The following is a 15,985-nucleotide window of genomic DNA, read 5'->3' on the forward strand; positions in this document are numbered from 1 at the left end:
TCAAATGAATCTGAGTGTCTTTCTTCCTGGGCTCGTAGTGAACCTGCACCTTCCTCCTGAGGCAAAACATGGTGTAGTTGGTGGGTCCTAGCGAGAAATACTTTTCTGGAAAAAGAGTAATGGGGACAGACTGAGAGCCTGGCTGTCCCCGACCCAGCCATGCACGGCAGTCGCAAGAAACTTGGCCCAGCTGTTTTTCTCATAAATTGGGAAAGTGAGAAGGAATTACCTGAATGTCCCAGCCCAGCTGAAATACTGATGTGTCTCAAGCAACAAGGGGTAGGGCAAGTAAAAGCCAAGGAAAGCTTTTGCTGTATTTGTTCCTAACGTGCTTGGGGTGGACACGGGGATGTTCGGAGCCGAAGCCGCGGTCCCCCATGAGCAGCGCAGGCAGGTCCCGGGCAGCAAACGGTGGCGGGGGCGCACGGGCGGCCCGTCCCGAGCCCCCTGAGACACGAACCGCTTGGCGGGGGAGAACGGGCCGGGGAGGCCTCGCGGACCCGGCGGGGCGGGGGCGGGAGTGCGGCAACAGCAGCGCTGCGGCCGCGGGATGGAGCGGAGCCCCCGGCCCCGGCCCCGCCGCCCGCCCCGGTCACTGGGAACAGGCGCTTCCTAAACGCGGTTCCACCCCTGCAGGGGCGGCCCCGCTCCAGCGCGGCTCACCCGGGAGGCTGCGGGGAAATGGCAGAGGGAACTAGCGCTTGAAGGGTTAAACACATAGCAAGTGCCTGGCTTAGAGCTTTGTAACCTGTTTGTGTTAACATAGCTACATCTCAAACGACTCCACAAGAATCAACGTAACTTTTTCATGTAAATCTAGGGTTTGCGCAGAGCAAAAGGAAGCAAAGTCAGCAGGTCCAAACCCAACACTGGAGCTTGGACTTCACTCACCACCAAATGCAAGGGCAAGTATAATTCTCCTTACTGTACTCAGCCGAGAAAGCTCTCTCTGGTGCTTTCAGAGATTCTTGTCTTTATTCAACCATCCTTGCTGTCTGTTTGTTTAAACTGTACTTGGATAACCCTCCGGATTCTGGAGGACCCCTTCATCAGCAGAACTCCTGGGGAGAGAGCTTCTTTTGATGAAACTGAGAGTGGCTGAATTGATAAAAGGCTGAAAATATGATTCTTTGTTCCTAGTAGAAATCCTGGTTTACCAGCAACTGCTTTTAAGGATCCCCATAGCAAAATTCCTATGCTTGCACATCCGTGTTCCTGTATTTTACTTTCTCTCAGGTAAGAGACCAAATTTACAAATATCATGATCAACTCATTGTGAATTTGGACCTTAGCCTGCTATCCTTGACCTTAGAGATCCCAAATGTGCAGGCACCATTTGAACTAAGTGGCCTGGCAGGATGGGGCAGCAAACACAGTCAAACAGAAGCCTCAAGCCTTTGCCAGGATGTGGTGAGCGCAGACAGACAAATACACATATGCACATATAACAGGTCTGCCCTCTTTTGACAAGGAGGGAAGGAGGGAAGGAGGGAAGGAGGGAAGGAGGGAAGGAAGGAAGGAAGGAAGGAAGGAAGGAAGGAAGGAAGGAAGGAAGGAGGGAGGGAGGGAGGGAAGGAGCTCACAGCTAAATTGAGGAGGTGTGGTCTAGACAATAGAGTAGTGAGGTGGGTTGCGAACTGGCTTAAGGAGAGAAGCCAGAGAGTGGTGGTCAATGGTGCGAAGTCCAGTTGGAGACCAGTATCTAGTGGAGTGCCTCAGGGGTCAGTACTGGGGCCAATATTATTCAATATATTCATTAACTATTTGGACGAGGGAATTGATTGTACTAACAGCAAGTTTGCTGATGACACCAAGCTGGGAGGAGTGGCTGACACTGGAAGCTGTGCTGCCATCCAGAGACCTGGACAGGCTGGAGAGTTGGGCGGGGGATAACCTGATGGAATTTAACAAGGGAAAGTGTAGAGTCCTGCATCTGGGCAGGAACAACCCCAGGGTCAGTATAGGTTGGGGAATGACCTATTAGAGAGCAGTGTAGGGGAAAGGGACCTGGGGGTCCTGGTGGACAACAGGATGACCATGAGCCAGCACTGTGCCCTTGTGGCCAGGAAGGCCAACGGCATCCTCGGGTGTATTACAAGGGGGGTGGTCAGTAGATCGAGAGAGGTCCTCCTTCCCCTCTACTCCGCCCTGGTGAGACCCCATCTGGAATATTGTGTCCAGTTCTGGGCCTCTCAGTTCAAGAAGGACAGGAAACTGCTGGATAGGGTCCAGCATAGGGCAACAAAGATGCTGAAGGGAGTGGAGCATCTCCCTTATGACGAAAGGCTGAGGAAGCTGGGGCTCTTTAGCTTGGAGGACACTGAGGGGTGACCTTATTAATGTTTACAGATATATAAAGGAGGATGGAGCCAGGCTCTTCTCGCTGACAACCAATGACAGGACAAGGGGTAATGGGTTCAAACTGGAACACAAAAGGTTCCACTTAAATTTGAGAAGAAACTTCTTCTCAGCGAGGGTGTCAGAGCCTGGCCCAGGCTGCCCAGGGAGGCTGTGGAGTCTCCTTCTGTGCAGACATTCAAACCCGCCTGGACCCCTTCCTGTGGAACCTCAGCTGGGTGTTCCTGCTCCATGGGGGGCTTGCACTGGATGAGGTTTCCAGGTCCCTTCCAACCCCTGACATTCTTGGATTCTGTGACTACAGGGCTGGAAGCTTCCCCTGTGCTGCACTCAAGAAGAAACAAAACACAGGAGCTACCTGGGAAATCTGGCCAGGTGCTCGGATAACCAGGTGAAGTGGCACAGAGTGATACCACAATTTCACATGGTCACTTATATATTCAGAACTTTTCTCTGCCATACAGGAGACTAGTTTCAGTTTCCTTCTTTCTCAGAGAAAGCTACTGCTGTTTCTCTCCCCCTTTCACAAATGAATACTCCAAGGTTGTAGCATGCCTTTTCTCTGTGTGCTTGTGGATCTCAGCTGTTCCTCTTGGAACTGTCCTGTTAGCATGCCTGGATGAATTTCTCCAGCTGAGAGATGCAGAATACTAATCATCCCGTGACGTAAACTCCAAGATGCTTGTGGGCACTGTACTATATGAGATGTTTAGTTCTTGCTGGAAACAAGGTAGGAGCATTGGTTTCTCCTCCTCTTTTTTTTGTCCTCACCCTCAATTTAAAAAAAAAAATCCTAAAGAGGTGATTTCTTTATCACTTTCATTTGATTAATTTTCTGCTGGAAGGAATGGAAATCATATAACAAGGAAAAAAAAATCAAAGCAACCCACCACACTATTAATTTGTGTATGCTTATCCTGAAAAGTTCACTGTAAAGGAATATTTCTGAAGTGAGAGGGCAGTTGAACACCTGCAACGAAAGTTAGAACTTCGAGCTTGAATAACTGAAGAAGAAATGTGAAGTGGGTTGGTTTCTTTCTGCTCTGTTTTTGAAGAAATATCTGGTATACACTTCATACTCTTAAGGAAGAAATAGAAATGGAAATTCTAAATAATTTGCTTCTGAAGCTGAGAATAAGGACAAAATATTCTTAAGTATAAAATATCTCTTTGCTTCTGTTTCTTTTTCCAGTAAGCTAGTAAACCTTACACATCCACCAAAAATAGAAACAACATTTTTAAACTGCACACTCATGGATCTTTCTTCGTCAGCTCAGCCATCATTCTGGTTAGTATGTCTTTCACATCTTTATTCCTCAGGCTGTAAATCAGGGGGTTTAACATAGGAGTTATGGTTGTGTATAAGAGAGGCAGAAATTTCTTAGCATCTTGAGAGTAACTGGCTTTGGGCCGTAAGTAAATCAAGGTCCCACTTACACAGTACAATGTTACAACAATTATGTGTGAGGAACAGGTAGAGAAGGTCTTGAGTCTGCCTTCTGCAGAAGCAATCTTCAGAATGCTGGAGATGATGCAGGCATAGGATACGAGAATGAGAAAAAATGGTGTGAAGATGACCAGCACTGTGGCTGTGACGATCTGCTTTTCATATGAAGAGGTGTCAGTGCAGGAGAGCATGATGAGGGGGGGAATGTCACAGAAGAAGTAGTTGATCTTCTTTGGTCCACAAAATGGCAACGTGAACACCCAAGCAGTCTGCACCACAGACACAACACTACCACTGCAACATGACAGCAGGACCAAGGAAAGACAAACTCTGCGGTTCATGGTGATTGCGTATCTAAGGGGGTTGCATATGGCCATGTAACGGTCATAGGCCATGGCTGCCAAAAGGTACCACTCAGTGGCTGCTAAGAAAATCAGACAGTAGAGCTGTGTGGCACAGCCCATGTAGGAGATACTCCTGTCCTCTGACAGGAAGTTTACCAGCATCTTGGGAACAACAGTCGATGCTAGGGAAATATCCAGGGAGGACAGGACCCGTAGGAATAAGTACATGGGCATGTGGAGGGTGTGATGCACTGTAGCCATGAAGATGAGAAGGTTCCCAATGATGGTGATGGCGTAAATTAAGCAGAATGTGCCAAACAGCAAGTGCTGCAGTTCTGGGTGGTTGGACAATCCACAGAGGACAAATTCAGTCAGCAGAGTGTAGTTTCCTGATTCTGGTCCTTCTGTTGACTTCATCTGGGAGGAATCAAACGGACAGACTGTCAGAGGGAATCTTGATCATGGTGCTACAGCCAACTGTTGAAGTGAGGAATCTCTTGGGAATACCCAGAGAACCACTGGATTGAAGGGTGCCGCTCTAGAGCTGGCTTACCTGAACCAAGTAAGAAGGCAATGGATGTGCGTGCTGAAAATGTACCATGTTAGTCCTCGCTAGGTGTCATAGCTTGGGGTAGTGACCCCAACTAGTGATAGTGATACAACTATGAGGAGCTGGTATTAAAGGGTTAGGTCCATTATGGGTGTAGGGTTAATTGTGGTCGCCCCAAATGTCAGGTCTGTGGTCCCCAAAGGTGCCACAGGCACTTTCTGCACTGAGACAACCTCAGCCGAAAGAAAGCAAAAGCATTTTGCTACCTTGGGGAGCAGCGGACACAGCTCCTCTCAGAAGCACATGCTTGCACTCTGCCAGGACCTGGTCAGACAGCCTTCCCCAGCTGCCAGTGCGACAGAAAGTCTTCAAAGAGCCCAACTCCAGCGAAAACAGACCTAAATGGACAAACAGAAGCTGGGAGGGGAATACGTAAGCCAACTCCTGTCACTGGAAGAAACCCCAACTGGCAACTGAAACACCCACAGACCAAAGACAGCAACACCATACTAAAACAAACTAAAATTCTGTCTATAGGTATGCAAAAGAAGAAGGAATAATTAGAGGGAAAGGTATCCGTGCAGAATGCTGAGAAAGTGTAGAGGGTGAAGTTAATTATCATCTGCTTCATTAGTCACATTGCCTCATTATCCTGAGGAGTTACTGTGTGTGGTGCTGACAGGATATTCATACAGTGCTGTGCCACCCGCAGCACCTTTGTGTTTTCTTACTGCGCAGAGTGGGAAACTGATGCACTGAGAGATGAGCCTGTCACAGAGGAGAAAGTGGTCATTATTTCTGCATTCCTCAGACCAGCCACTGGACTACACAAGTAAATCTCAAGGCACAGAATGCATTTTTGCCCCAGAAATGTATCCATACATGAGGATGTGGGGGAAGCACCTTTTCCACTGTGCATACATGGACCTGGTCAATAGATCACATCACAGAGAGGACACATCTTCAAAACAAGATCAGTGTATGCAGTCCTACTGCTATAACTCCATCTTTCTGCTATAACTTCACTCACACAAGATGCCTTTTTTCTGTAGGTTTTCTAACAAGAACATGAAATGGAAAACTGTGGAACTGGGACCACAGGTGATTTTAACTTACAAACACAATAAAAAGACTCCTAACATTCTCAGGCATTTAAAGGTCTGATGGATTTTAAAGGAATCTTTCTGCTTTTGATTGCTTCCATTAACACAGAAATGAAAGAACACTGTTATTTGAAGCTGCAAATTTTGTGAGATACATCAACATAACCTGTGCAAAACAGAACAGAGAATGACATTAAATATTCCCTGCAGTTTGTAATGCCACCCATTCACACTAGTTTTCTTAACTTGTTGAATCCATGTAGCCAAAGTAGAATCTACCTCATTCTGCTCTTCGATCCCTTATGAAAATTTTATACTATTGCTTTGGTCACTAGCTGTTAATTAAAGTCAATAAAACTCACAGCAGTCGTTATTTTACTGACAGATTAGTGTTTTATTCCCTAATGCAGAATCCCTTTCAGAAACAACTCTCACTTTGTGTATTCTTGTTTAGTGGCTATAAGAACCTTTACATTTTGCTTTTAGTTCTTCCTTGGATTTGCTCTATGTATTCACAATAGCATTTTGAAGTGTGTCCTACCTTCAGCAGTTCTGCCATCCAGTGCCTCCAACACGCATCATGTGAATTTCAATAGAAGACTTTCCTTTGTTTTCTTAGATTAGGGACAGTGCTGGGCTGAAGGCTCCTACAGTCAGCTCACACTGCAGATTGTAAATTGTATCTTCAATGCAGATGTTCTTCTGCCACAGCTTGAATAACCTGGGAGATTAGCACCTGGTATATTCTATGAACATAAGGCAAGTTTTCTCCAAAGAACCATAAATGGAATTTACTTGCCTTTCACACAGATATCATAATTCCAGTTGCCAATGTAGCCTCATAGTAGAGAAGAAAAAAGGTATCTGTTAAAGTTGTTTTAATCTAGTTGAACTGGATGCAGCTGAAAAGGTAGAGACGTCGATGCATCTTCTGTGTGCATGTGTGTGTGTGGCAAAGAAGAGAACAACCGAGCTACCTCTGACACATGACTTCCTCTGACATTAAATAGACTTTCTTGAAATCCCTCTTTCCCTTATGGGTGGGATGGATTTCAGATTATTTTAGAAATGTCATAATTGGTCAGTCAGAACATAATGGTCCCTCTATGGGCAATAGGAGTTAACAAACCAATCATATACTTGTAGTAGCAGATGAAATGGTATTTTCAATGGCAAATTTCCATCCATTTTCTGCAAAAGGGGACCAGAGTGAGTCCTTCAGACTTAGGTCTATCATGTCTTACGTGTCTAACACTGTGAATTGTGAATCCCAAACCAGCTGATGATCACTGCTAACTGAAAAGCTTTGAAAAATAGCTGAAAGCATCAAGGGATGTGTGATCCAAAGGACAGAATTAGCCTATGTAACCTAGGGCCTTCATCTAATTGGACTGGATGCCTTTATGGGCACTGCTCTCTCTTGTAGTAGAGGTTTCATTCAGTTGTAGCTACTCACATTTGAATATTCAGTCTTAAATGACTACTTGTTAACTTTGAATCTTTCACTCCTTGCCTTGCTTTGCCTTCCCCAAATAATAGTATCCCCAAATAATAGGCCAAATAATAGTTACATCCCCAAATAATAGTTACATTTGATTTTCCTTAAGAAGAAAAACTTAGGACCTTTATTTCTGGTAAACCTGATGTATAATTGTATAATTCCAGTTCAAAAAAAATCAGGTTCTGCCCTTGTAAGTGTTGTTCTGAGTCTGAATTAAAGCAAAAAAAATCTGAGTCCTATTATTTAGGGCTGCTTATAAATAGAATGTAGAGAAGTGTAACACCAGTGACTTCAACAGAATTACTAATGTTAAAAAATTCACAAATATGGTTCTGCTATTCCAGTTAATCTATATATGGAAATGTCAGCAAGGCTGTCTGTTCATGAGAAATGCTATTGTCATACTGGGGTGTGTAGTCAAGAATATGCACAGATTTGCTGGAAATGCAAAGATGTTCTGTACACCTGTATTTTGAAATCTTGTCCTGCGCATTCAATTGTATGGGATCCCCATTTAAATTAGATTTGTGTCTATCCTCAGACAGAACTTTACATTATATAATACTTCTTAGTCCTCTGATCTAGTCCATTTTGGCCAGTCTCAGGTGAAAGTATTCCAAGATACAATTGACATAAATTTAACATAAAACTGTACTATAGACATTTCACTTTGTCATCAAGAGTCCATTTATAATCTATGAAAAAAATAGGCACTGCTAAAAACAATCTGACTTATACTTGACCTTTATCTTAGTGAATGATGCCTTAGTTGTACCTGTTTTAGTTGATGCTCATGAGGCTGTACCTTGAATCCTGGGGACAGTTTTGGGGCCCTTACTACAGGAAAGACACTGAGGTGCTGGAGAGAGCTCAGAGGAGGGAACGGAGCTGGTGAGAGGCTGGAGCACAAGTGTGATGGGAGCAGCTGAGGGACCTGGGGGGTTCAGCTGGAGAACAGGAGCTGAGGGGAGACCTTCTGATCTCTGAACTGCCTGAAAGGAGCTTGGAGCCAGGGGGGTCGGGCTCTGCTCCCAAATAGCAAATGATAGTACAAGAAGAAATGGTGTCGAGTTCCACCAAGGATATTAGGAAAAAAATTCTTCATGGAAAGGACTGTCAGTCATTGGAACAGGCTGCCCAAGGCAGTGGTTGAGTCACCATCCTGGAGGTGTTTAAAAGGTGCATAGATGAGGTTCTTGGGCACATGGTTTAGTGCTAGGTTTAGGTTATGGTTGGACTCGATGACTTAAGGGTCTCTTCCAACCAAAATGATTTATGATTCTGCAATTCTATGTTTCTTTTCAGTGGTTATAAGGAAGTAGGGGCTACTACCAAACAAAGGAATACCCAGATAACACATTTCTGAATTTTGAGAGTAACTTCCAGGAAAATACTGAAGGAAGTTATTATTTACAAGGCCTTGGTCAATGAAAAGAAATTATATCAAGTGTCAAAAAATATTATATTGTATCTTAAGAAAATAACATGTTCTTGTGAGAACAGTGAACGACAGGAAATTTTTGTAGTTACAGTCACAGGAGGTAATTAATCAAATGTGTTTCCAATAATATGGAGTTGCACTCTACTGTAAGCAAATGGCAGGAGAGCATCTGCATGTAAAATACAGTTAGAAAACTGCGGGTTTTTAAGGTCCTGAAAGAACATAATCTGTGCTCGTTGCACTCCAAGGTAGCAAAATGTATTTAATATAACAGATTCAGAGGCAAATTGAGATGAAGACCATGCCCATAGCAGGGATTATTTAAGTGTGTCAAACAGAATCACACAGAAATTCTTGCTGCTGCATTGTTCTGGATGCTTTCAGTTTTTCCTCTCTCCTTGTTTTCCTAATGGACAGGAAGGAAGGAGGGAAGGAGGGGAGGAAGGAGGGGAGGAAGGAGGGGAGGAGGGGAGGAAGGAGGGGAGGAAGGAAGGAAGGAAGGAAGGAAGGAAGGAAGGAAGGAAGGAAGGAAGGAGGGAAGGAGGGAAGGAGGGAAGGAGGGAAGGAGGGAAGGAGGGAAGGAAGGAGGGAAGGAGGGAAGGAGGGAAGGAGGGAAGGAGGGAAGGAAGGAAGGAAGGAAGGAAGGAAGGAAGGAAGGAAGGAAGGAGGGAGGGAGGGAGGAAGGGAGGAAGGGAGGAAGGAAGGAAGGAAGGAAGGAAGGAAGGGGAACATCCTTGTAACTGCTCAGTGTGTAACCGATCAGCAGCTTTACTCATCTGTGTACTGTCATCCATGTACAGATGTCATCCTTGGAGACTGTTCACACCTCCACTATCCTGCCTAAAATGCTGACCAGCTTCCTGACAGGGGCTGGAGAATGTCTGCTAGTGGTTGCCTTGCACAAAATGTTCTTCTTTGGGTCACTGGGTCCTATTGAATGTTAGCTTCTAGCAGCAATGTCTTGTGACTGGTATTTGGCAATTACATTACAGAGACCAGATGAACTGTAAGTCCTGACTCTGCCTTGAATCTGTTTCCTGGACAAATGTTTTATGACTGTTGCTACAATAACATCACTGGTGTCAGCAGTAGCTCTAGACTGTGAAACATCACCAGTGGAACTGCATCCAGTTTTGAGGTCCCCAGTACAAGAAAGACACAGACCTGTTAGAGCAGGTCCAGAGGAGGGTCACAAAAATGATCTAAGGGGTGGAACACCTCTCTCATTAAGAAAGGCTGGGAGAGTTGGGCTTGTTCAACCTGGAGAAAATAATGATCTGGGGAGATCTTATTGGAGCTGTTCAATATATTTGGATGGCTTATAAAAATGAGAGAGTGGGACTTTTTATCAGGGTCTAGTGACAGGACAAGGGGCAACCATTTTAAACTGAAAGAGAGTAGATTTAGATTGGATAGAAGGAAGACAATTTTTACAATGAGGGTGATGAGACACTGGAACAGCTTACCAAGAGAAGTTATAGATCCCCCATGCTTGGAAGTGTTCAAAGTCAGGTTGGACAGGGTTTTCAGCCACCTGATCTAAAGATGTCCCTGCCCAGGGCAGGGGGCTTAGAGCAGATGATCTTTCAAGGTCCCTTCCAACCCAAACCATTGTCTCATTGTATGATTCTATGAACCTTCTGTGGCCCCAGTGAAAGACAGGACTTGTCTCTGGTTTCAGCCCTGTGGCAAAACTTTGCAGTGACACCTACTCACTGGCTAGTCCAGCTTTATCTTCACTAGTAACCACAGTCACTCATACACGTGAACTTCTTCCCATTGCTGGCACCACAAACTGCTGCACACGCACGTGTACACAGAATAAAGAGCCCCTTGCTGTAAAATAGTTGAAGGTGGATTTTACGAAGGAAATAAAAGGAAATATGAAGGACAGACTGCAGTGATCTGCAGGGCATGGTCAGACAAATGTACCAAGCAAATAGCCCCTGCTTACCTGTGAATTCCCCTTTGCATCTCTTTCCCACACTTCTTGCTCCCCATCACTAAATCCCTCCCTTTGGTCACCTTTGGTTTTCCCCCTAAACATCCCACAATAAACCCTGTCTAATCCCAAAATGCTCTTCCCCTCTATGTCAGGATGTCCTTCCCCATTAATGTGTCCCACGCCCCAATGCACCAACCCTGCCCTGTTAGTCGCAAAGGTGAACTGGAGAGCTCCTCCTGGGGACTCATCTTGATGGGTTTCATGCCTGGACAATGGGGCTGATGACTCTTGGGCAGACCTGCGAGGAGCCTGGACAAGGTGTTCATTCCTCAGGAGTCATTCGTGTTCGCTTGCTGGCCTTTGTGCCTCTGTGGTCTTCTGGGTTTGTGGAAATGGGGCCTTGATGGGCTGGTGGCTCTCCTGTGATGGACCTGGGAGCAGCCAGGGTAGGTTATTAATCAAGCAACTCCTCCTCACACTGTTTCTCTGTGCCTTCGTTGTACGTGTAGATGAGTTTCTTATCACTTCACTTAAAATTCATCAGTTTCTAAGACAGAATCCTGAAACTACTTTCTGTATTAAAGACAAGCAGTAAGCATTTGAGAGGGAAACCCATCTCATGCAGCTTCTGTATCTGAGCTGGAATGAATTGTACCACACCTTGGAAAGTCCTGTTTCTTTCTGTTGCTCATAAAGTAGATCTATGGAACTGTTTTTAGAAACGTATGTCTAAGTACAGTTCATTTCAGCTAATTTCAGTCTTTTACAGGGTAGATGTTTGCACCTGGGCGAGTCATAGAGTCACATAATTATGGTATATACTGAGTTAGAAGGGACCCACGAAGGTCATCATTCCCACTCCAGACCCCGTAAAGGGCAACCTAAAAGTTAAACCATATATCCAAGAGTGTTGTCCAAGATCTTCTTGAACACTGACAAGTTTGGGGCCATGGTCACTTCCCTGGGGAGCTTGTCTCAGTGTTGGACATCCTCTCAGTGAAGAACTTTTTCCACATATCCAGTCTGAACTTCCCCTGATGCAGCTTTAAGTCATCCCCTCCTCTCCTTTCACCAGATACCACAGAAAAGAGATCAGCACCACCCTCTCCGCTTCTCATGAGGACATCGTAGGCAGCAATGAGGTCACCCCTCACTGACCTCTTCTCCAAGCTGAACAAACCTAGTATGCTCAGCTGCTCCTCCTAAGTCCTGCCCTCTAGTCCTTTCACCATCTTTATTGCCCTCCTTTGGACATATGCTAATATTTTCATATCCTTCTTACATTTTGAGGCCCAAAACTTCACACACGACTTGAGGTGAGGCTGCCCCAAGGATGAGTAAAGTAATTCCTGAACCTGCATGGGAATAGAACACAGCAGAAAGCCAATACGAGAGCCGCTCTTCAGAAACAGCAACTGCAATCCTAATAAAGCACCCTGCAGAATTTGAAATGTAGCTGTTTAGTTACTTGAATCACTCCTCCACACTCCCTGCACAGTCAAAGACAATAAATAGGTATTTCTCCTCGTGGGGTTAGCTGATCTGAAAGCAAAAGTTAGATTCAGTGCTTAGAATCACACACAAAATTTTGAGGATTTCCACGAACTAAAATGATTCAGCTGCTCAAAATTAGAGCACAGTGATTCTGTTCTGTGAGGGTGTTGGGCAAGAGTGGGAGGAGATGGAAGGGAGAGTTAATTTATTTTGAAAAAGTAAGATGTGCAAATACACAGGTAGTTTAGATGAATCACAGAGCAGATCTTGTGAGCAGTCATTTATTTAGACATAAAGTGATGATAAACCAGAGACACATCTTGCACTATTGTCACAATAGTACTTCTTGTAGGTGACGCAATAAAGAAAAAACAAACATTCCAGTGGTGACATAACCAAATGGACACCACCAAAACACCTCTCTGGGTTTGCAAATGAATGTCCTGACCTTTTGGGCAGCCTTTCTCTTCGATGCATCACTTTTCCGCAACAGCCTGGTTATAGACTGTACTCCAGAAGCATACAGAAAGCAGAGGGAAGGTGAGACAGCGACATAGGCAGGCAGGCATATGTAAAGTGCTTACAAGCATTACCCTGCATTTGTTCCGCTATTGATACGTCATTCTGCAAAAGCTGCGGTCACCAAAATTACACATATAATGAAATCTTTAGACAATCTTCCTCAAAACAAATATTTTCTTCTGATCCTGATGATATTAATTTTCTGTTATTGGAAAATGAAGTGCTCATTACCAAGAACACAGAGGATGCCTAATGAAGAAAAACTGGTTATTTATCTCTGCATAATACTCTGTGGACAGTTAATTTTCGCATGGCAGTTTTGATGTCATTGTTCTTCATGGCGTAGATGACTGGATTTATCACTGGTGGCAACACAGAATAGAGAAGAGAAACTATGAAATCCAGAGCTGATGAGGAGCTGGAGACAGGCTTAAGATAGGCAAAAGAACCAGTGCTAACAAACAAGGAGACCACAATGAGATGAGGGATGCAGGTTGAAAAAGCTTTATGCCGTTGCTCCTTGGCAGGAATTCTCAAGACCACAGTGAAAATCTGAATGTAGGACATACTTATAAAAACAAAACAGAAGGTGGCTAAAAGGAAACTAAATGCAAGAACCCCAGCATCACAGAAGTATGAATCAGAGCAGGAAAGTTTGAGAAGCTGTGGTACTTCACAAAAGAACTGGTCAATGATATTGGACTTGCAGAAGGATAAATGAAATATGTTCCCAGTGTGGAGAGCAGAGTAAGGGATGCAGCTGAGCCACGCACTGGCTGCCATGTGGATACAAGTAGTCCCCTTCATGAGTGTCTTGTAATGCAGAGGTTTGCATATGGCAATGTAACGATCATATGCCATGACAGTGAGTAAAGCAAGATCAGCAGCACCAAAAACATGGAAGAAAAGGACTTGGGCAACACAGCCAGAATAGGAGATGGATGTGGTATTGAACAGATAATTGGCCATTGACTTAGGGAGAGTGACAGAGATGGTTGAAATGTCTAAGACAGACAAATTCATCAAGAAGAAGTACATGGGAGTGTGAAGGTGATTACTGAAAGCTATGACGACAATGATGAGAAAGTTTCCCACCACGGTAGCCAGATAAATTACCAGAAATACCATGAAGTGGAATATCTGCAGTTCTGGAGTACTAGAGAATCCCAGGAGGAGAAATTCTGTCACAGTGCTTTGGTTGGACATTTTATTTCCAGCATGTTGGTGAAAGCTGTGAAGGGAAAGTCAAGGATTTTGATTAAGCCTTCATGGTCTGCTCCATAGTCTCCCCACCATCTGAATTTCACAGTTGCCCTAAATACATTTTGTTCACTGAAGACAAAGCGCACGAATCCTACATGATGGACCAAACTGTAACTCAGAAACAAATACCCCAGCAATTATAGATCCATATACAAAATATATGTGCATGCCTATGTATATATAATATACACCGGTATGGGTACATATATAATATATATGCGTGTAGTCTGCATATGGTTTATATATGCATATTATGTATATTGTAAATATTATACACTTATATATAAGTATACATGTTTATATAAACAGCCCACAGTTCTTGTCATTATCTCAATACATATTTCTGCTCATACATATACACACCTATTTTTATATATGCATGAGATCCCATAATCTCTGTCATGAAAACCCAGTGCAACATATATTTTCCCTCTGAAATATATCCAGATAGAAACATGAGTCCCAACATGTCTGCAGTTATTCAACATGGTGCTTTCAGAGTATTTATCCTAATCCCAGCTAGACCTGTTGAGAGATTATCTCTTATGATGTGTGACTCATCAGCCTTGGGTGAGATACTGGCGCCTAAATGGAGTCAGAAATAACTGATTGAGATGTCCTGGAATGTCGCCTCTGGGACTCCACTTGTCAGAAAGCGGTAGGTAACCTACGGTCTCATGCATCAATATCAATGTATCGGTAACCTTAGGGCATCTCAAAACACACTGACCACACACATTGAAGTATCTGACTCCCACTGTAGGGTGATTTTAGCAGGAGGCAGTGGAGAGAAAAGCAGGATTAGTGGAGAGAAAACATCAGGATGGATTCCTGTGACCTCTTGTGAATGTCCTACCTGAGGATGGACTGCAAAACCCTCTCTCATTGCCCAGCATCTCCTCTCCTAATAAAAGGAGGGCAACACGATTAATCAAGATCTAAATGGGCAATTTTAGATGTTAAAGTTAGTTAGGTCCATATCTAGACCTAGGCCCCCACTTTTCTTCTCAGTCAGTGATTCACCCACCTCCAGAAGATGATTCAGCCTGGTCCTGTTGTGCACATCCACTCTCAGAGAGAGAAATAATTTCTAGTTGTTATTTTTTCCAAAATGTTGAAAATGCCTGCAAAATTAACTTTCAAAAAAGCCTTTTTGCGGTAGGAGTAAATACAGAGCAAAATGCTCCAACTTTGTTCAATTTCTATGAAGTTTCTTCTATTTTCCATTAACCACATTAGTGTTACTATCTTGAGTTGAAATAGCAAACCTAACATGTTGCTCCTTTTGCATGTGTTTCCAAGATGTGAAGCCTCTGCTCCTCTCAAACGGCGCTGCGTTGTGAATGACTCAGTAATGAATCGTTTGAGACACTAGAAATGCTGCTGTGCTGTCCAGGTATGAAAGATGCACTCACCGCAGTGTCCTTATACCTTAATGCCAGGACGAACTTCAAGACTCTACTATACACAAATCAATTTACCTTACAAAGAGCTGTGTACACCTGCCTCACAGCTCCAGTGCACGAATATGATCAATGCTGTGAGAAAACAGTCTATTAATGTCTCTCTCCAGGCTTGTGGGAATGGCACTCTGGAGGCCTGCAGAGAAGCTCAGAAGCACAGATGCAAAGCGAATCCCTGGTGCGTTCTTCAGCTACAAAGTCAGAACAGATAACTTGCTAACAGAATGCTTTTCATATAATGAAAATCCAGTTACGGTCTCAAGTAGAAATTTAGATGCACCTGCACATATAGTGGGATGTGGATTCATAGTACACTGGTTGACACCAGAGCTGACTGTCTTGTCATTGTAAAAAAGGGAAGAAATGCTTCTTGATAAATTGTAAAGAAATTCTTGGGGGAGCAGGAAAGTGGGGGTTAGGGTTTTTTTTTGGTCCTAGATCACCCAATTTACATTTTTTTTTTCTCTTTATTTTAAAAATTCTATCTGATGCAGGTACTTAAAGAAATGTCTGTCATTTTCTGCAATGCCCTAGTGTGACTTAGACATAAGATG

At 44.0% G+C, this 15,985-nt stretch overlaps 2 protein-coding genes across 2 annotated transcripts; both read right to left on the reverse strand.

The window, feature by feature from the left end:
• Positions 1-3,609: 3,609 nt before the first annotated feature.
• Positions 3,610-4,566, reverse strand: LOC136111739 (olfactory receptor 10A7-like). Its single transcript, XM_065856082.2, has one exon. The coding sequence runs from the start codon at positions 4,564-4,566 to the stop codon at positions 3,610-3,612; it is 957 nt and encodes a 318-aa protein (XP_065712154.2).
• Positions 4,567-12,972: 8,406 nt separating this feature from the next.
• LOC136115638 (olfactory receptor 14I1-like) lies at positions 12,973-13,911 on the reverse strand. Its single transcript, XM_065861848.2, has one exon. It carries the CDS (start codon positions 13,909-13,911, stop codon positions 12,973-12,975), a length of 939 nt encoding a protein of 312 aa, XP_065717920.2.
• Between the last annotated feature and the right edge of the window lie 2,074 nt (positions 13,912-15,985).

This window comes from Patagioenas fasciata, chromosome 22 (assembly GCF_037038585.1).
Source record: "Patagioenas fasciata isolate bPatFas1 chromosome 22, bPatFas1.hap1, whole genome shotgun sequence".
Lineage (NCBI taxonomy): Eukaryota > Metazoa > Chordata > Aves > Columbiformes > Columbidae > Patagioenas > Patagioenas fasciata.